The 22525-nt window shown below is 39.2% G+C and overlaps 1 protein-coding gene across 3 annotated transcripts in view; it reads right to left on the bottom strand.

The window, feature by feature from the left end:
• The window catches only part of ITSN1 (intersectin 1), a 223768-nt gene that overhangs the window by 142320 nt on the left and 58923 nt on the right, over nt 1-22525 (bottom strand). For all 3 annotated transcript variants that reach the window (XM_024758245.1, XM_024758246.1, XM_024758247.1), the window contains exons 2-5: nt 20887-20946; nt 18611-18703; nt 17560-17623; nt 5250-5410 (exon numbers count right to left, since the gene is read on the bottom strand). In XM_024758245.1, the coding sequence (XP_024614013.1) occupies nt 5250-5410; nt 17560-17623; nt 18611-18703; nt 20887-20914 (346 nt within the window). In that variant the 5' untranslated portion in view covers nt 20915-20946. The remainder of the gene's footprint in view (nt 1-5249; nt 5411-17559; nt 17624-18610; nt 18704-20886; nt 20947-22525) is intronic.

The raw sequence follows: 22525 nt of genomic DNA, 5'->3' as shown, positions 1-22525 counted from the left end.
ACTGCACCCCATTTTCCTCTTCTTAACAAAAATGATTATTCAACCCCTAGCCAGCCTTAATTCCACAGTGTGTTAACATTTGCATTAACCTTGGAAGAGTGACAATGCCCCATGTCACCCTCATGATTTAGTGATAAGGAAGGTGGGAAGAGAGAAGGAAATAAGGAAACCAAGAGCCTTCAGGAAAACTGAGTTTGAACAGGCTCCACCTCCCTTTCAGAAACATGGTCTCAAGCAAACTGTTCAACTTCTTGGAATCTCAGGTCTCTCGTTTGTATAAGAGAGCCAATAATCTCTGCATACTTTTAGGGTTACTGTTGTGACCAGATAAAATACTATATGTAAAGACCGACCACAGGGCTAGGAAACCCATGGTCAGATAATGTCTAATATTAATTAGAAAATAATGATAATAGTAATAAATTATGTTCTCAAGTAGCCAGAAAAAGTATAAGAAAAAAAAATTACCTTGGCAAAGGCCAGATCTTTTGTTTGTTTGTTTTTTTGCGGTACGCGGCCCTCTCACTGTTGCGGCCTCTCCCGTTGCGGAGCACAGGCCCCGGACGCGCAGGCTCAGTGGCCATGGCTCACGGGCCCAGCCGCTCCGCGGCATGTGGGATCCTCCCAGACTGGGGCACGAACCCGTGTCCCCTGCATCGGCAGGCGGACTCTCAACCACTGCACCACCAGGGAAGCCCCAAAGGCCAGATCTTTGAGTAAACTTGGGCAAAGTGGATTAAGACCATGTACTTTTAACTTCTCTTTATTTTCTATAATTCCCTCATGATTTATCTTCTTGAAAACAGTTTACTGAGAAGGGTGACGTGACGAGAAGGAGGGGAGGGAAAGCAGTGGAGAAGCTGGGAGTAAGAGCTAAGGTCTGGCTGGCAGGAGGGCAGCTAAGAAATCCTGGCTTCCCTTAGAGGCCGGGGCAGGTTACTCAGCTGACTGTAAAACCCTCTGGGCAGTGAGGCCACCCCTCCTGAAAATAAATCGGCACTATCCCTAGCGTTGAAATTCCTATAGCAGGATGGACTAAGACGAGACATATTATATGTCAGAGGAAGAATTACTGACACCCGGGTTTCTGGGAAAAAGAGGCAATGGGATGCCTGTGGTTATCTGACCCTTTCTCCACTCCGAGGTTTCTTCTTGCAGCCCCGGAAGGGAGGCCAAAAGAAAACCAAACACCCTTTAGCTGTTTTGGGTTTCAACCAAACGCTGGCTACAGGGCCCTTCAGAGATTCAGAGTAACTTCTACTTTTAACTAAGCTGGTTAACTGAGGACTAGAAACCGCGAACACACGATGGACAAGATCAACAGGGGCCCTGGTCCCTTGCAGCCTATGGCACTGCTCACCTCTGCTCTTCCTGACCTTTGCTCTCACGTGACTTCTTGAGTTTTCCTTCTTCTCTTGGATCACTGTCCTACTTGCCTAACCCAAAACCTGTAACTTTCCCCTTAAAATATCCAGACTTGTGGCTCAACCTCACCAAAAGAAAGGCAATGCATAGTTTGTTTTTAATAGTGAACCTTTAAGTAAAAGCATAGCATTCATTTATCTCAGCTTATCATTAATTGTATCAGAGACAACCTGAATGACTATTGACTGTCCCCTCCCAAACCTCCTTCACTTTACTCCCTGTCATCAGATACATCAGGATGAAGAGAGAGAAGGAAACTCTATCCACAATTTTTGTGTTTTGTTTAAACTGTCTAAGAACTTTCCCATGAATCAGATGTTGGATCTGATTACTGTAATCTTTAAATCAACCTAAATAATTAAAGTCTAGGGTGAGAACAGAGAAGAAATCAGAACTGTTGGTGATCTTAGCTGACTAATTACCATTTAATTTTTAAGAAAAACATCTGACTAAAAGACAGCTTTTTATGGAATTATGTTTTAAATTGGGATAATAATGGATTTTTTTCCCTGTGGAATTTTGTTCTAAGAAATAACTTAGGACTTCCCTGGCAGTCCAGTGGTTAAGACTCGGCACTTCCAATCCAGGGGGTGAGGGTTCGATCCCTGGTCCGGGAACTAAGATCCCATGTGCTACGTGGCGTGGCAAAAAAAAAAAACTTAATATGGCCAATTGCCTCATTACTGTGAATAAAATACATATTTCTTAATACCATAAAGAAAAGGAGCACAAGGAAACACAGAGATGCTCTGGAAACACAAAACCTTTCAAAGGGAAGTATGTGACATTGTGAAAGGTCAAGAATCCAATAAGAGCAAGAAAGAAACAGAAGATGCAGCAGGACACTGCAAGTTTGTTCCTTTTTCCCTGACAATCTGCACCTTTGATTTCATTTTTTGTTGGTGTTCTGTAAGAATTTAATGTGTAAACAAATACAGAAAAATAAGCATTACAGCAACAAAACAGGTTTGCATCTTATATAGAAATTTTAAAGACAATTCACCAACAAGTATGAGGTTAATCTCTGTATTAAAGCTTACCTTCTTATAGAATAATTTAGCAGTCTCTGAGATTTTAAGCCAGAAAAACAAGACTCATGCTGGTAAAGCAACCTGCAAATACCTTCTGTCTGTTCTCACAATTAGTCTACTTTAAACATAAAAAGACCTTCCAAAGCAGGAAGACACTGCAGTTAACGGAGATTGCTGGGACCTCCCTGGGAAATCCTTGCCCATAGGAGACGCTTTACCACCTGCAGGACTAAAATGGTGGCAACAAATTGAAAGCCAGGAAAAGATTCCTGTAGCTTTGGTGTATTTGCCCAATTTAAGTGTTACCTTCAGATGTATAATAAAGCAAGTAAACAGAACCATAAAGATAAGCTTTCTATAAATTAAATGGTATTTGGCTATAGTACTGAGGAGGTGAGAGAATAAGAAACTTATGTTAATTAGCAATCCTAAATGACTACTTGCCCATTGCAACTGAAAACTGAGGACTCTAAGTATGGCAGATTGCTAATACTTTAGAGTGTTTTATTCATGTTTTCCATTGAGAATCCTTAAAATGTTTGATAAGCTCCTTTAACTAAGAACTCACATAGGGGCTTCCCTGGTGGCGCAGTGGTTGAGAGTCCGCCTGCCGATGCAGGGGACACGGGTTCGTGCCCCAGTCCGGGAGGATCCCGCGTGGCGCGGCGCGGCTGGGCCCATGAGCCATGCCCGCTGAGCCTGCGCGTCCGGGGCCTGTGCTCCGCATCGGGAGACGACGCAGCGGTGAGAGGCCCGCGTACCGCAAAAAAAAAAAAAAGAAATCACATAGGATCAATACAATACTGAACTAACAATGTCCTCACACCCATACTGCATTATCTGAGGAAATATTACAATTCAAAGTGGTCTTTTTCCTGAGAAAGCCATGTTACAAAATGGCACAAGACAATACACATTTTCTCCATTTTTTTCCACCAGCAAATAAGAAGGGAAAATCAGATTATAATATATTTTATGAGGAAAACATGTTTGTTTCTTAAAACTGTTTTCAATCACTTTTCTGTCTACGATTTTTTTTTTTTTATTTTGCGGTACGCGGGCCTCTCACTGCTGTGGCCTCTCCCGTTGCGGAGCACAGGCTCCGGACGCACAGGCTCAGCGGCCACGGCTCACGGGCCCAGCTCCGCGGCACGTGGGATCTTCCCAGACCGGGGCACGAACCCATGTCCCCTGCATCGGCAGGCGGACTCTCAACCACTGCGCCACCAGGGAAGCCCCATCTACAATTTTTTAAAGGGTGAGAACCAAATTTAAATTAAGAATGACCATTTCTACAAGGTGAGAGAATGAATACATATGGTAAACTTTGTACTTTATATTAAAGTGAAGAAACTAAGGCACAGAAAAGTTAATCAAGCTCAATTTCAAGGTTGAGTTTAATAGTAAAGGTAGAAATAGAATCTAGGGCTCTGATTCTCAGGTTAGAGGGTAATGGGTGGTATCTTCCCAAGACAGAAACATTTATTTCTTTTGGTGGGTAATGTTCATAAATCATTTTTAAAATATATAATACGAATTTCCTTGAAAATCTTTGACATATGTGAGTCACTGGAGGCTGAAGTTTATAGAAATCCTCTCCCCCACCCCAATACAAAAAGGCAGGGGAGCTAGTTTTTAAATGAATCAAAAAAGATTAATCTTGAATGGATAAAGAAGATGTGGCACATATATACAATAGAATATTACTCAGCCATAAAAAGAAATGAAGTTCAGTTATTTGTAGTGAGGTGGATGGACCTAGAGTCTGTCATACAGAGTGAAGTAAGTCAGAAAGAGAAAGACAAATACCATATGCTAACACATATATATGGGATCTTAAAAAAAAAAAAAGGGTTATGAAGAACCTAGGGGCAGGACAGGAATAAAGACACAGATGTAGAGAATGGACTTAAGGACATGGGGAGGGGGAAGGGTAAGCTGGGATGAAGTGAGAGAGTGGCATGGACTAATATATACACTACCAGACGCAAAATAGATAGCTAGTGGGAAGCAGCCGCATAGCACAGGGAGATCAGCTTGGTGCTTTGTGACCACCTAGAGGGGTGGGATAGGGAGGGTGGGAGGGAGATGCAGGTGGGAGGGAGATGCAAGAGGGAGGAGATATGGGGATATATGTATATGTATAGCTGATTCACTTTGTTATAAAGCAGAAGCTAACACACCATTGTAAAGCAATTATACTCCAATAAAGATGTTTAAAAAAAAAGATTAATCTTAATTTCAAAGTGACCTGAGTTTTATTCTGCATTGTTATAGAAATCAATTGGATAGCTGAGTCCTGTGAAACGTAACAGAGGGCACTACACCTCACAGATTACACACACATGCATCCTGCAATGAGATTTATATGACTAGAACTTAGTCCACATTTTTATAAAGTACAAAATTAAATCTCTGTCTAATTTTTCATAAGCCAATGACTCAAAGATATCAAACTTGTTACAGTGGGATGATTAATTCATATATTGTATGCTATGGAGTTAGCCCCCAATTCAGGTATTTTTAATATTCATCCCAGGCCTTTGTATTGGTTGAGATGTAAGCTGTGAAATTTATTTATTTGCTTTCATTTTGAGTACTCTCATCCCAGGGTTAGAATGTGACCATGCTTCTTCCCTTCCATCATTATCTTTCTGCACAGGGCCATCATTTTTCAGACAGAATACCTCCTAGAATTTCACAATGCTACAGACTGAGAGAGGAGGGTGGGAGAAGGGAAATATTTTAAAAACATGTAATGAAATATAGGAACCAATTCCTTTTCAGACTCACCAAACGCTGGTGCACTAGAAATAGCAACTGGTTGCTGTTTCATGACAGGGGGAAGTGCGGAGGGGAGCTGATATCCTTGTAGCTTCAGTTTGATGAGTTTCATAGCTATGGAAAACTCCACTTGATCCATTCTTCCATCATTATTCATATCAGCAAGCGCCCTGCAAACCAACAGCATGGGCTTAGAATGACTGTGACTTTAAAAGAACCTTTCCCAAACCACCACTCCCACCCACACAAAAACTAAATAATCAGCTCCCTCGGTCCCGGGGAAAACGAAACAAAACAAAACTTGTTTACCAAGCTGTAGGGAAAAACTGAAAAGGTTTTATATAAATATGAAATATGTTTTATTGTGTTACTCTCTACTTTTACGATACACATGGTAATTTTCAGTCTGAATGTCAGGATATATACCATGGACATCAAATGGGGTTTCTTTTTGGAGTGATAAAAATGTTCTAAACTGGGTAGTGGTGATGGTTGCACAATTCTGAAAAGACTAAAAACCAATGAACTATACACTTTAAAACTGCGACTTTTGTTATGTGAATTATATGACAATAAAGCTATTAGGAGGAAAAAAGTATTTAGAAACAGAGTTTATTTCTAGATACTTGATTAGATTGCATCAACTCCTCTGTGGGGTTCTACAAACCTCACCATGGGGATGTGACACACTATGCTGTACTATACTATAATACTAGCATACTTTCAAAGCTCTGGAAATTCATTAAATGACCTTACAAATGCACTTACTATTTCAAAGTGGTACTCAAACAAATGGTCAAGTCAACTTCCAATGAGTTGTTATGTAAAGCATTTCTCTCAAATAAGAGTAAGATAAAGGAAGAAAGGGGTTTGTACTTGCAACTGGAAACTACATTTTTGCTAACTGAAACTGTGCATATTCATGATTTAACCTCTTCTGCACAAAATATGTTCATTCAGACTTCATTTGTTGAAGTCTAGATTTTAAGGGCATAAGGATTTATTTTTTAAACCTTTCTTAAGAAAAGTTTTATTTGAAACTTCAAATGTTAAGACCAGCTACTCCAATTACAATGCCATCATTGGCAATGTTTTAAATGAGCCACATAAAGATTGTGTCCTCAAAAGAAAATTAAGCTACATAGAAAATAACCCTACATTTCTAGAGTTAACTCAAAGTGAGAAAACATGAGGCACAGTAAAAAGTGTAATAATACAACAAAGATTAAAAATCTTTAAAAATGTTAAGAATTGTAAAAGTCAACACTATTCTTCAGGAAAAATTTTAATGGTCATAAAGTCATAAAGGGAACCCCATGGCTATAGAAAGCACCCTTCTGCCTCAGCTAGGAGTGCCCCAGGCCTCCTGTGGTCAATGACGGCCTTCAGCATACCACACCAGTGGAATCTGAATTTCACTCATTTCTAGTGGCCTTGAGCATCACTTGCCATGTTTCTTGGGCACTTGGACTCGTGCTTCCATGAACTGCTCATTCACATCCTTTGCCAAGTTTTCTGATGGACTGCATGTCTTTTCCTTGTCAGTTTAAACGCACTCATTGTATATTACATATCAACTGTTTATCTGTCAGTTGTTGCAAGTTTTTTTAAAACTCTGTCCATTTTGTGTGTAATATCTTTAGCATACAGAAATTCTACATTTTTATATGTGTAAAATATTTCTTTTATCACATAGCTTTCTTTTCTAAGATGTAATAAATTTTTATTACATCTTTCCTAAGATGTAATAAATTATTACTTTTAATAAAGTAATAAATTATTACTTTATTACATTTCAATCTTTAAACCAATTGTAATTGTATATATGTGTGTGGTATGTTACCCCAGGGTTCAACCAGATTTCCTTCAGGTGGATACCTAGGGTTCCCAGCAATGTTTATTAACCAATCCATCCTCTTCTCATTGAAGTAAAAAGAAGTATTTTGGGGGTTCATTAAATGTCCATATGAAAGGAGATCTATTTCTGGATTATCTACTCTGACTGAACAATTCCCAGGTCAATGTGACAATAATCTGATCCCACTGACTCTATGGTATGTTCTGGTATCTGGCAAGGCTTTTTTAAAAAAAACTTGTTGGATGGACCTAGAGATTGTCATACTGAGTAAAGTAAGCCAGACAGAGAAAGACAAATATCATGTGATGTCGCTTATATGTCGAATCTAAAAAAAGGGTACAAATGAACTTATCTACAAAACACAAATAGAGTCACAGATGTAGAAAACAAAGTTATGGTTACCAGGGCGTAAGGGCGGGGGGAGGGATAAATTGGAAGATTGGGAGTGACACACATAAACTACTATATATAAAACAGATAACTAATAAGGACCTACTGTATAGCACAGGGAACTCTACTCAATACTCTGTAATGGCCTATATGGGGAAAGAATCTAAAAAAGAGTGGATATATTTATATGTATAACTGATTCACTTTGCTGTACACCTGAAACCAACACAGCATTGTAAATCAACTATACTCCAATTAAAAAAAAAAAAAAACTTGTTTGGCCATTCACAGACATTTCTTTTTCCCTATTAACTTTTAATTTACCTATTCTATAAACAACTCTAATGAAAATCAAGATGGAACTGCATTAGATACATGAATTTTTAGAGAACTGACTTTTTTTTTTTTTTTTTTTCCCGCGGTACATGGGCCTCTCACTGTTGTGGCCTCTCCCGTTGTGGAGCACAGGCTCCGGACGCGCAGGCTCAGCGGCCATGGCTCACGGGCCCAGCCGCTCCGCGGCATGTGGGATCGTCCCGGACTGGGGCATGAACCCGTGTCCCCTGCATCGGCAGGTGGACTCTCAACCACTGCGCCACCAGGGAAGCCCGAGAACTGACATTTTTATGATAGTTAGTTCAGAAAAATAGTATGTTCAGTTCTACTAATATTTCCTTTAATAAGATTACATCACTTCCTTCATATAAGTAACTACTTTTCTTGTTAAATGTGTTCTTAGGAATTTTATCATTTCTGTCACTCTTTTAAACAGAACATGTCCCCCATTTCCATATTTAGGTGCTTATTTCAAGCATAGAGAAGAATTTTGCTTTTAATAATCATTTATGCTGGGTGTATTGAGCAATCTTACCAAACTTCTGTGAATCTTACACAATCACATAACTAGCAAAAAAGAGAGTTATCTTTTGTTTCCAATATTTATACAATTCCTTTTTATTGTAAATAAATAAATATTTATTTACTTCTATTTATTTGGTTGCACCGGGCCTTAGTTGCGGCACGTGGGCTCCTTAGTTGCGGCATGTGGGATCTAGTTCCCTGACCAGGGATCAAACCCGGGCCCCCTACATTGGGAGCTCAGAGTCTTAACCACTGCACCACCAGGAAAGTCCCCACCATTCCTCTTTCCTGTTGGTCTTACTGCCTCTATGACATTACTAAGTGAGCATCCCTGCTTGGTTTTGAGTTTAAATTAAATGGTTTTTTAAAAAAAAATAACTGCAGTGTTTCATTGTTTAGAATATTTGGTACTGATTTTTAGAAAGTAATCTGACATATTTAAGCAGTTCCCTTTTCTACTTATTAGAAATGGTTACTATACTTTTTATCAAATGCTTAGTCAGCATCTGCTGATCTGATCCCACATTTTCTTTTTCCTTTTATCTCCTGATATAATAATGTTGAGGGAATTCCTTGATTCTGAACCAATCTTGCACCCCTGGCATAAACTCAAGTTGGTCATAGTTTTTGTACATTGTGGAATTCTACTTGCTAAGATTTTGTTTTGATTTTCTGTGTCTATGATCATAATTGAGACTGGTCTCCGGCTGCTTTATGTTTGTACTGTTTTTCAGGTTTTATAAAGGAAACTAAATCAGTAAAATGAAATGGTGAGCTTTCTCTCTTTTACCAAATTTTTTTTTTTTTTCGCGTCACCACGCAGCATGAGAGATCTTAGTTCCCCAACCAGGGATCGAATCTGTGCCCCCTGCAGTGGAAGCACCAAGTCTTAACCACTGGACCGCCAGGGATGTCCCCAAAATATTTTTAAAAAGATATTCAGCTATTTCAAATGGTTTTCATGGATAAAAAAAAACCTCCCAACAATCAACACTGACATGCATACTTAAAAAAAAAAAAAATCAGGCAGATAGATTCCCACTCCCTATTCCCCACACTACTGTCCCCAAAATATGTTTTCTAGAGAGAAACAAAAATACCCAGTGTGGATAATGAGTGGGTTATGAGAGAAGAGACTTTCTAGTAATGGGTTAATTAGGAGAAGCCTCAACAGGAGAGGAGAGGAAACACATAATGCTCAGGTTCTAGACATCCACCAAAATTCCAAAACTTTTTTGACAATTTTGTGTGACCTTTTTAAAAAAATTCTTTTGCTCAACTAACAGAATATAACTGTTGGGACTCCTTTGTAGTAAAAACTCAAAGGTCTTTTAGAACTATAGCGTTACTCCCACAAAGCTCAACTCTCCCCACCCCCTCCTAATATACTGGAGTAGATCTGGAATTCGATTTCTCAAATCTTCTCTGCAAAATATGATTTCAGCTCTGCTGTCCAGTTCATCTCTTATTTATAGTTATTTCTCAGTTTACTCATTTCTTTTTTTTTAATGAAAGGATTTTTTAAAATTTATTTTATTTATTTATTTATTTTTGGCTGTGTTGGGTCTTCATTGCTGCGCATGGGCTTTCTCTAGTTGCAGCGAGCGGGGGCTACTCTTGGTTGTGGTGGGCAGGTTTCTCATTGTGGTGGCTTCTCTTGTTGCGGAGCACGGGCTCTAGGCGTGCGGGCTTCAGTAGTTGTGGCACGTGGGCTCAGTAGTGGTGACTCGCGGGCTCTAGAGCACAGGCTCAGTAGTTGTGGTGCACGGGCTTAGTTGCTCCACAGTATATGGGATCTTCCCAGACTAGGGCTTGAACCCGTGTCCCCTGCATTGGCAGGCGGATTCTTAACCACTGCACCACGAGGGAAGCCCAGTTTACTCATTTCTAATAATCTCTCCAAAAGACTAACTAAAAGTCTGAGGATCCTGAAATTAAATTCACAAAACTTCCAAAGTTAAAAAGAAAGTATGATTAAAAATATTTTTAATAAAAAAATAAGACAAAATAGCTATCTATGACTCCTGAAAACAAGCTGATCTTAAATACAGTGTTTAGTCTGATATTAAAATCTATATATAAGGACTGCCCTGGTGGCGCAGCTGTTAAGAATCCACCTGCCAATGCAGGGGACACAGGATCAAGCCCTGTTCCGGGAAGATCCCACGTGCCTAGGAGCAACTAAGCCCATGCGCCACAACTACTGAGCCTGTGCTCTAGAGCCCGCGAGCCACAACTACTGAGCCCATGCGCCACAACTACTGAAGACTGCACACCTAAAGCCTGTGCTCTTCAGCAAGAGAAGCCACCACAATGAGAAGCCTGCGCACTGCAATTAAGAGTAGCCCCTGCTCGCCGCTACTAGAGAAAGCCCACACGCAGCTATGAAGACCCAATGCAGCTAAAAATAAATAAAATTATTTTTAAAATCTATATATAACAGGCATGGCTGAGATGAGGAAAGGTCCACAAGTATGCTGAATACTAAGGGTAAGTTTTCTGTTTGATTTGTACAAATAAACCACATAGCACTCTTATACTGTCAGCGGGAAAAAGTGCTTCAACTCCAAGTGTAGGAAAATCTGGCCACACCTACAGAACTACATATGCATTTACTCTTTGACACAGTGATTCAATCCTGGGAATTCACCCTGAAGATACACTTCCAACAATACAAAAATACATGCTTTGGGCTTCCCTGGTGGCGCAGCGGTTGAGAGTCCGCCTGCTGATGCAGGGGACACGGGTTCGTGCCCCGGTCCGGGAAGATCCCACATGCCGCAGAGTGGCTGGGCCTGTGAGCCATGGCCACTGAGCCTGCACGTCCAGAGCCTGTGCTCTGCAACGAGAGAGGCCACAACAGTGAGAGGCCCGCATACCGCAAAAAAACCCAAAAAACAAAGGAAAAAAACATGCTTTAACTCATTCTTTGCTGCATTATCTGTAATTGCAAAATATTAGAAATAACCCAAATGCAGAAAACACAGGAAATTAGCTGAATAAACTATGGTATATCTTCAACAATAACTATTATATAACTGTAAAAAGAAAATGAGGAATATCTCTATGGAATGTTATGAGCGATTTCTAGGATACACTGTTAAGTGAGAAAAGCAAAGAACAAAAGAACATTTATAGCAGGTTACTTTCAAAGTAGAAGGAAGAGGAAATAATTTAAATATAAATTTGCACACATATTATGGACATGCTTTTTTCCCACAGAAATAAAGAAAGGATAAGAAGCTAATAAAATAAGTGGGAATGGGATGAAACAATAGGACAGCAAGTGACACTTCTCTGAGTTCACACTTTTGTAGAGTTTAGCTTTTGGAATCTTGTTAATGTGTTACATATTCAAAACATAAAATTAAGTTCACAAAGATGAGAGCAGATCCCTAAACTAAATAAAAACAAAAACATATAAACCAAGTGGGGGGGGGATAAATTGGGAGACTGGAATTGACATGTACACACGACTACATATAAAATAGATAACTAATAAGGACCTACTGTATAGCATGGGGAACTCTACTCAGTATGCTGTAATGACCTATATGGGAAAAGAATCTAAAAAAGAGTGGATATATGTATATGTATAACTGATACACTTTTCTGTACACCTGAAGCTAACACAACATTGTAAATCAACTATACTCCAATAAAAATTAATTAAAAACAAAAAAACAAGCAAAAAACCAAATCAACCTAACAGTATTTTAAATAAGTAACATGTCCACATAGGAAGAAGGGAAAAAAACTAATCTAAATAACTTCTGAACACAGTACTTCATATATCCTCGGGCTATAAACAAAAGAACTATGAAGTAACCTTGAACGCCATTGAATAGGTTTGTTGTTTGTGGTGGATGGGAGTGTAGAAATTCTGAAACTATCTTGTTTGTATCATAGGATTCAGAGAAAAAAGGCGGGCCTCCTCTCGCTCAGTCTCATTCACTACACCAGAACTGAAGCCAACAGATTCCTTTAGGAGCCTACTTCATCCACAAAGGCTCATCACAGGCTGCTCACCTCCCACTGTGCAGATTAACTGGGCCCAGTCACTCACTCATCTGTTTGTTTATTCATCCGAAGTTTTGTTTTTTTTTTTGGCCGATTGAACCTGGACCACCGCAGTGAAAGCACAGAGTCCTAACCACTGGACCACCAGGGATTTCTCCAATAAATTTGAACAGGTCACCTACTAAGGTCTCTATCCAGGAACTAGGCTTACAACTAAGAAAAAGACAGGCAAGGTTCCTGCCCTCAGAGCTGTTTCAGTGCAAGCAGACACTCAACAAGAAAACTAGTCAGATTATTCCACACGGTAAGTGCTATTAATAAATAAAGCAAGGCCTTCCCTGGTGGTGCAGAGGTTAAGAATCCGCCTGCCAATGCAGGGGGAACATGGGTTCGAGCCCTGGTCCAGGAAGATCCCACATGCTGCAGAGTAACTAAGCCCGTGCACCACAACTACTGAGCCTGCGCTCCACAGTCTGCAATGAGCTCGTGTGCCACAACTACTGAAGCCTGCGTGTCTAGAGCCCATGCTCCACAAGAGAAGCCACGGCAACGAGAAGCCCGCGCACCGCAACGAAGAGTAGCCCCCGCTTGCCGCAACTAGAGAAAGCCAGCACACAGCAAGGAAGACCCAATGCTGCCAAAAATAAATAAATAAAATAAATAAATTTATTTTTTAAAAAAAGAAATAAAGCAAGGTGATGGGAAAGAGAAGATGTTCTTCAGAGCAGGTGGGGAGAGGGAACTGCTTTAGATTAGTGGTCAGGAAGCCCTTCTCTGGGGAGGTGAACCAAAACCTGAAGGGTAATCGGCCAAATATGTGAGGATCTAGAAGAGTTGCATGATAGGAAGAGAAAATGCCAAGTGCAATGTCCCTGAGGCCAAAGGAACCCATTTAAAGACAGAAAAAAGGTCAGTGAAACCAGAGTGCAAAAACTGAGGAAGGGAGTGGTACAAAATAAGAGAAGAGGGAAAAAGCAAGAGCCAGATCATATTGGGCCTTGTGGCCTTGGTCATGACTTTGGTTTTCTTATCAATGGAGAGTTTTAAACGGATTTACTTTTTCAAAAGATTGTTGGGGTGCTGTTTGGAGAATGGAATCTAAACAGGCAAGTGTGAGAGACTCCAGTCAGAACGCTCAAATAGTGGGCCCAGCTATTAGGCCCACTATGACAAATTAGGATGGTAGCAAAGGATACAGAAAGAAATGGCCAGATTGGGGATACAGTCTGTAAATGGAGTCAAAAGTACCTGCTGATGGATTGGTTGCGTAGGGTAAGGAAAAGAGAGGAATCAGGCATGGCTTCCAGCAGCCGGGTAGATGCTCAATGCCATGAACTGAGATGGTGAAGACTCAGGAATGTCCAGGATGACTTTTTCTGGGGGTAAATGACTTTGGCAAACTGATCTTGCTGGGGGCTGAAGGCCCTCCTGACATATGCTCAGTGGTATCCTAAGATAGCATCCAAAGGTGTCACACAGGCGTTTGCCTTGCCCCCTGCCCCATCCTTGAGCCAGATCACCAAGATGTTCTAATTTCTGCCCTTATGCCTCTGCCTTCCTCCTCCTCTTGGGGCCCATTTCTAGGTGGTGCTGCCTCTCTTCCCCTCATTTCTCTCCTTAAGAGCTTCTAATCCCCATTTCTGTGGCCCCTACCTACTGCCTCTGATTCCAAAGTCCTCATTCCACCTCTGCTTTCCTCTGCCTTCAAGGCTCTTGTCCATTGCCCTCTGCTTTCTTCTTCTCTGTCTCCACACCAGATCAAGGTTGCAACAATGTTAAGCATTTAAGCTGCCAAAAGGATATAGGATACTGTCCCTGTTCCTTCCAGTTCCTTATTAGCAAGACAATTTCTAGGAAGATATATTATCTTTGGCCACAGTTATAATTTGGCATTACACACACTGACTTGACTCCATTCTGAGGGAGAATTCAAGTTTTCCTGTATTCTTAATTGGAAACTGGGTTGGAGAGATAGGTAGTTCCAAAGTATTAGTAGGTTATAGTTCCAAAGCTCATAAATTAATTAACTGGAATATAATTTCTACATGGATTCCAACAGATATTTCCCACCTGTGCTCATCACTCATACTTTTGAATGGTCCAGAGCAAATGAAAGTAAGGACCAGAGAGAAAGAGAAACTAGAAAAAGGTCCTAATTCTCAATCCAAAATTTTCTTCTTCCCCAGAGGAATGACACAGGGACTGCCTAAAATTTTAGACTCAAACCCACTCCTCTCTCTACCAAAAGTGGCATTGGACTTGCCCTGTGATCCCATCAGAAAAACCACATGAGAACACAAGATTAGCATGAGAGATAGGGAGGGAAAACTATTTCATTAGGTCAGCTGTAATTTATAAATTTATAAACCGAAATTTGAAGAGGTGAAGTATTGCTCAAGCTTACAAAGTGAAGAAGCATCAGAGCTGGTGTCAAAAGACAGATGTTCCTCACATTCTGCACCACACCATTCCAGCATCTTAGCAGGACATCTGTGGCTCGAGAAATTTCCAACGACTTTTCAGAGATATTGCTTTTGGGAAAAGATTCTTAGAGGGGTGTTTCATTTTGTTTTTTTTCCCCTGATAGCAATTCTTGATGAAAGTAAAATATGCCATCACAAATTTATTTAACAAAATGTCAGAAAAAAATTAAAGACAAAGAACACTTTTGATTTAACCTAAGTCTGCAGACTCATTATATTCACTGTTAAAACATTTTCACAATGAAAAGAATAAGTTGGTAAAAATGACTTTGGTATACTCTGGTTAAAAAAACAAACAAAAAAACCAAAAAAAACAAAAAAAAATTAACTGTCTTAATTGAAAGAACTGAAATTTACTAAATAATACTTTATTTTTCTCCATTACACTTATTAACATGTGACAGTTTTTATGCTGTTATTGACCATCTCCTTCCACTGGATTGCAATTTCGATGAAAGCACAAATTTTGTCAGTTTTTTTCACAGCTGTATTCCCAGCACCTACAACAGGCACAGGCCCATAGTAGACATCTGATAAATATTTTTCCACTGTTGAATGAATAAATGTTAATTTATTATAGATTTCCTTGCAGCAGAGTATTCATTACAAGACTGCTTCTTGAATGAACCTTTATAGATTGGAAATACAGTATAAAAGCAGAATTCAGTGAAGGAAGCTAAGTCTGGGAAAGGAAGATTCTAGTGAGTGATCTTGGCTGATGGTGTGAAAAACAATCACACAGCAGAACACAAAGCAAAAAGAAATTTAACACAGATGTCAAGTTTCTTGCATTTAGACTTAGGCACTTAACCAACAGGTCAGCGTCCCTGTGCTCAGAAGTACATGAGTGTTCCTTCTGTGTGTGTGTGTGTGTGTGTGTGTGTCTTTTACTTTACTTTAAAAGTAATTCCAGGGACTCCCCTGGTGGCACAGTGGTTAAGAAGCCACCTGCCAATGCAGGGGACACGGGTTTGATCCCTGGTCCAGGAAGATCCCACATTCTGTGGAGCATCTAAGCCCGTGCGCCACAACTCCTGAGCCCACGTGCCACAACTACTGAAGCTTGTGCACCTAGAGCCCGTGCTCCGCAACAAGAGAAGCCACTGCAATGAGAAGCCTGTGCACTGCATCGAAGAGTAGCCCCCACTCACCACAGCTAGAGAAAGCCCGTCCGCAGCAACGAAGACCCAACGCAGCCAAAAATTATTTAATTAATTAAAAAATAATAATAATAAAAGTAATTCCAAAAACCTTGGTTATCTGAATTTTCTACTTCAAAGTAGATGAGACATTAGCACTAAAAGGGTATCATAGTTGAAAGAGACAGTCTGGCAGCCCATATGCTGACAACCAGGAAAAAGAAAATAAAGCAGACACCAAAAAAAGCACAGGAATCTGATATCATTTAATTTCAATTCAAATAAATCCACACACAAATAATATGTAATTTCCCATGAAAGTTTTGCTATTTCAGAACACAGTAAATGATTTTCATACTAGCAACACTTATAATCAAGCTTAGACTATGTTCTGTAGACTCTGCTTAAAGGCAACAAGGAACTATGTCAATCTTTATTTTTGCGTTCCGTGACATCTTACAGAAAAACCCGAACGAACATTTTTGGCCAGCTCAGTACCTTTCTGGGGTTTTGTTTTGAGGCTCTATTATGTGCCAGGGCCCACACTAAGTCCTTTACATACAGTTTCCCTGCTAATCCACTCAATAACCCTGTAAGGAAACAAGTGTCTTCCCATTTTCTAGATGGGAAAACTAAGGCTGGGGGGGGTAAGTACATGTTCCAAATCAGAAAGATAGAAAGTAGTACAGATGGGATTCAACTACAAATCATGTGTTCTTTTCACCATAACAAGCTGCCACCACGACACTAACGAACCCAGGGAAATGATGTACTAACTGTAAGAACCATACACTGCAGGAAAATGTGGCTTCTTGGCCAAAGAATTCAGCATGGCTTCCCAAAGTCATAAACCTAGAACCCAAAACTGTATTTGCCAGTCTTTTTCATTCATTCTCTTTCTTTCCTGTGGTTTCAAAAGACTGAACACTTATTTGTGCTAGTTAATCAAGAGATTCAACAATATTTTGTATGTGCTCACCTTGCACAACACTGTAATGAATACTGGTTATTTCACTCTTTCACTGGTTATTCCATTATTAACCTCAAATATCTTCTTTACTTTTTATTCAATGAAAGATACAGAACTATCACATGATAAAGCAGGAAATGTGGACCATTTAGATGAATATGGGTGATGTGGATGAAGGTAAAACAAAGTGGTGAGAAAGGGACTTCCCTGGCAGTCCAGTTGTTAAGACTCTGTGCTCTCAATGCAGGGGGCATGGGTTCAATCCCTGGTGGGGAACTAAGATCCCACACTCCAGCATGGTGTGGCCAAAAAACCCCCAGAAAACCAACAAACAAAAAAACCAAAGTGGTGAGAAAATATCAAAATGTAGATTTCTCAACTGGAAATTCAACTTTGTAACAGTCACCTTGCAAATGTCACTTTTTTTTTTTTTTAAAGTTCCATACCAGAAAGACACTTTTCAGAAGTACTTCTCTGGTAAGAAGTAGTGGGGTATTTCAGACTAGAAATACATGTTCTCCTCTGTAATTTAAGAAATTAAGATTAGATATTACTGGACTAGTTTATAACCTTCTGCTTGTATGAAGTTCCAACTTACCATATCTGTGCTAAAACAGGTTGAGGTAACCCAGATTGAAAAAAAAAGTTTCTAGCTTGATCACCTGTAAATGAAATGGAAAAAGTTTTAGAAGAAAACAGCAGCTGACAGAAAACCACTTATGGCAAAATTACAAAAAGAAAGAGGTTAATAATCCTGTAAATACTGAACTGAATACATTTTAAAAGCCAAATGATAAGTTTATAAATAATAGTAAAATGAATCCATCAGCACTGACTTTAGAATGTAACACTTAAAAAAAAAATCATCTCAAAAAGGGCGTACCATTGTGTAGGGGTAGATTGTCCACTTTAATCAATCTGCTAGTAATTAAGATGGTAACAGCTACACATTACAACAAAGTGAACCTACAGAAATCCTCAAGAAACTGATGACCCATACTTCTACTTTACAAAAGAGTTCTTTGCCATTCTCATTTACCTACACTTCAGATTTTTGGTACTTCTAACATATTTATGGAGAGTTAGTAACAATGATTAAAAGAATCACATCGAGGACTAAGAATTAGTAAGTTAAAGAGAAGTGAAACAAATACACACAAAAGCAAGTTCCCAGGAAATCTAGATCCCATTTTTTCTAAAGCTAATTCCTGAAGAGTAATCAAACAGGAAAGAGATTAGAAAACGCAAAGTACAAAAGGATCTTTAAGGACATAGCAATAAGAAAAAATTTTTTTAATGTTCATAATCTGTTAATTTACTCAAGCCAGTTCAAGATCAGAATTAAGGAAGTGCTTTGCTCAAGGACCACAGTCCAATGCTACAATTACTTAAAGAATGTGGTCCATTAATCTTAAACAATTCCCAACAGTGATACGCCTAAAACAGTGACTTGGCATTCATTAAAAACTGCAAAAAAGACTTGAGTGCATTGGAAGAGAAGCAACTGTAAAAATACAGACTCCAGGTTAAGGCAAAATAGGCAAAGTGTACCCTAGATCACATGTGCCCACCTTCGCTCTGCATAATAGATTTTCCACAGATATATGCACTATGATAAGTAAAAATGTAAAAATACTGACTCCAATTACCAGTAATAAATCCAGATATTGGCTTTAAACTATGGAACTGTTGATCATGCTTTGCTCTTTCCTCTACAGTTATGGCCCAAATATCCAGGCTACCTACAATCCAAAGAAAAGACAAAGAAATTATTCAATGAGAAAAGAAAAACAAAGTGCTCACACGCACAGTTTCCATAGTACCTTAAGATACTGTCGGTATGTTATAAATGATTTGATAAGTTAACATCTGTTTGTCCTTGGAAGTTTTGAATATAAAGTTAGAAAGCTAAGAGTAGACATATACACACTACTATATATAAAACAGACAACTAATAAGGACCTACTGTATAGCACAGGGAACTCTTCTCAATACTCTGTAATGACCTATATGGAGAAGAATCTAAAAAAGAGTGGACATATGTATATGTATAACTGATTCACTTTGCTGTACAACAGAAACTAACACAACATTGTAAATCAACTATATGCCAATAAAAATTTTTTAAAGGGGAAAAAAAGAAAATTAAGAGTAAAGCAGGCCAAAAAAAAAAAAGATATTAGCACAAACTTTTTTTTAAAAAACTTGTCCTATAACCCTGTAGTTAGCAGGACTGTATGAAGACATGTTAATAATCATCATTTATTTACATAAACAGACTGATTTACAAATCAATAGTCTAATTTAAAACAGTATTTTCAGATATCTTAAATGCCACAAATGAAAGTTATGGAAAAATTGAGCTTCACTAAATTAGCATCCTATGTGATTCCATGAAAATCTTTTTGGAGTGATAAAAATATTCAAATACTAGATTGTAGTGAATTTTATGGCATGTAGATTATAACTCACTGAAGCTGTTTTTAAAAATGGGTATCCTGAAAAAAACAACGGCAAACCAGAGGGAACAGGGTTTAAGTCCTTCTTCAGTTTCAGTTCTTGGACAGACCAGATATCCCCTTGTTTCTGGGATTTTCCTCACTTTAGTGTTAGGTTTTCTCAAACAAATTCACCAAATAACTCTAGATTACACAGGTAGAAGGTTTTCAAAAGTTCAGACATTTTCCCAAAAGGTGGGAACAGACAGTATGTGAAGGTGCCTAGCATACAAGCAAAATGTCTAAACACTGAAATCTCCCTTCTCTGCAGGGTCTGATATGACAGCGACAGGCAGAGCAGCAATTCATTCAGTCACTGAAAACAGACTTGTTGAACACCTCCTATGTGCCACACACTGTGTTAGACATTAGGGATAAGATGGTGACCGAAATAGATCAGATCCCTACCCTCACAGGCCTTACAGTCCTGCAACTTCTATTGCCCTGTCAAAATTTGTCAAACAGAAACAAACCCCACCAAACAAGCAAAACAAAACAAACAAAAAACTTGCTCAGTAACTAAGAAGGGGGACAAAAACAAAACAGAAAATAAAACAGTAAGACTACTGGTTTTGAAAAGGTTGCAGACTTCTGTACTAGAATCTCACAGAGACTTTTACAGATGTAATCACAGGGATGGGGCTTTATGCTGCCTTACTCTCTTCATGGTGGCTAGGTTTGACAGCTGCCAAGAGAAATTCATTCATATGGCATGCTCTCTTTAAAACAAAACAAAACTTGGCCAGTAAGCAAAACCAACATTTAACACTTTCCTAATAATCTCAGGGAAAATTACCTGAAAAACACATCTTATGCAGATTGATGTTTCAAGCAGATTAACTAAAGTAAAACAAAAATGTCATGCTTTAAATCCAGTCTAAAGAAAAAGTACAGAATAAATGACCCAGTCACCTCAACAAATAAACTGCAAAACAAAAAACCAAAAAAACAGGGATGGAGAAGGGTTCACTAACAAAGCAACTTAGGAAACACATGAACTAATTGTAATGTGTGTGTCTTGTTCGGATCCTGATTTGAACCAACCAACCGTAACAACAACAACGAAAAATATCTAAAGACTATCAGGGAAAATTTTAACACTGACTTGATAGTTGAAGACTTGAGGAATTACTAGAAACTTTACAGGAGTGGTAACAGTATTGTAGTTATATCTTTAAAAGTGTTATCTTTTAGAAACACCCACTAAAATGTTTGTGGATGAAATGATCTGATGTATGAGAGGTGCTCAAAAGAATCCAGGTGAAACTATATTGGCCATTAGTTGATTGATAATCACTGAAACTATATGATGGGTTGATTATTTTATTCCCTCTACTTACGTGAATATTTGAAATTTGCCATAATACTAAGTTTTTAAAAATGTGATTCCAAAGTACATTAAAAAAGGAAAATCTTTGAAAACTTACCACCAAAAGGTGTTGGAAACTGAGCCATGTTTCTGTTACTTTCACCTTGCTAATGGACGCCTGTAATTGAAATGCAACATTTAAGTTTGTGAAAACTTCACTCCTAGGTACTTATAAACACACTAACATGCTGTCTTAATGACCTGGAGACTGATACTAGAGTTAGGGGATAGCACTGCAAATGAATGTTACAACTAAGGGTTCATTCATTCATTCCTTCTCTGCGCAGTTTCTCAGTCCCAGGTACAATGATGGGCACTGAGGAATGTGAACGAAAGACTCGCCAGCAACAAGAAGCTTTCAGTCTGGGGAGTGATACTATTAGCTCGGGAGAGCCTATTATCTCATTAATTGTATTGTTGTATTTGTTATTTTTTAAATATATCTTTTTCCTAACCATCTACATATACTACTCCATCTGCTTCATGGTTACAACAACTGCTCTTTTTAATGAGCACTTAGTACATGGTGCGCACTGTCTTATCTCTCCGTTTTTGGGGTTTTTTTGGCTGCACTGTGCACCACGCGCAATAGTTTCCTGACCAGGGATCAAAGCTGTGCCCTTGCAGTGGAAGTGCTGAGTCTTAACCACTGGACCGCCAGGGAAGTCCCTTATCTCTTTCCATAGTATCACAGCCCTATGACATAGGTACTATATTACCATTCCATACTATACACGAAGAAAATGAGAATCAGAGAGGCGAAGTGATTAGCACAACATCACACATTTGGTGACCAAGCTGGATTTGAGCAGGGGAAGCAAACTCCACAGCCTGTGCTGCTTTTATGAAAAACATTGTCTGCGACTGCTGCTTTAAAATGCATATTACACTAATGCCTGCCCAGAATACCAAACACAAACCCAGGCTCAAATATCCCCATCAGGCATTATTTGCTCATGAACAGTCAACGTGAAACCAAGCCAGTCCTCTTCCCCAACTGAAAAAATCCAAACTTAATATTTTCCTTATGCTTAACTAAACAACATGGTAAATGCACACAGTTAAAAATGAATACTAAATAGTAACAGAAAAAAATTAAATTTAGAATTTAAAAGTGACAGTCCCTTTGCCCTAATACTCAATTTCATCTGTCCATGGAAATTTTTTTTTTTTTTTTTTTTGCGGTACGCGTGCCTCTCACTGTCGTGGTCTCTCCCGTTGTGGAGCACAGGCTCCGGACGCGCAGGCTCAGTGGCCATGGCTCATGGGCCCAGCCGCTCCGCAGCATGTGGGATCTTCCCAGACCAGGGCACGAACCCATGTCCCCTGCATTGGCAGGCGGACTCTCAACCACTGCGCCACCAGGGAAGCCCTGTCCATGGAATTTTAAAATTCCAAAAGCTCTATCTTGTTCTCAACTATTTATTCCTAGTGTTCTCCTCCATCTCTTTTTTAAATGGACACAACGTCTTTTATTCTTCTGATTTTTTTTTTCATTTTACTCTTTAGTTTTCTTCTGTTTCGTGCATCATTTGATTCCTTCTTTGTTTGCTCACTGATAGTTCGTTTAGGGTCATTCTCTTTCACTTTTGAGGCTTTGCTCATATAACTGGTGATCCTTGGATGTACCTTCATATTTAAGACGGAGGCACTAAAACAATGCTCAGAAGCTGGGCATGGGTGGCAGGTTTATTAAT

This window comes from Neophocaena asiaeorientalis, unplaced genomic scaffold (genome assembly GCF_003031525.2).
Source record: "Neophocaena asiaeorientalis asiaeorientalis breed wild unplaced genomic scaffold, Neophocaena_asiaeorientalis_V1.1 scaffold45, whole genome shotgun sequence".
NCBI classification, from domain to species: Eukaryota; Metazoa; Chordata; class Mammalia; order Artiodactyla; family Phocoenidae; genus Neophocaena; species Neophocaena asiaeorientalis.
Note: the sequence above shows the minus strand (reverse complement) of the source record. Positions and strands in the feature narration are given on the sequence as shown.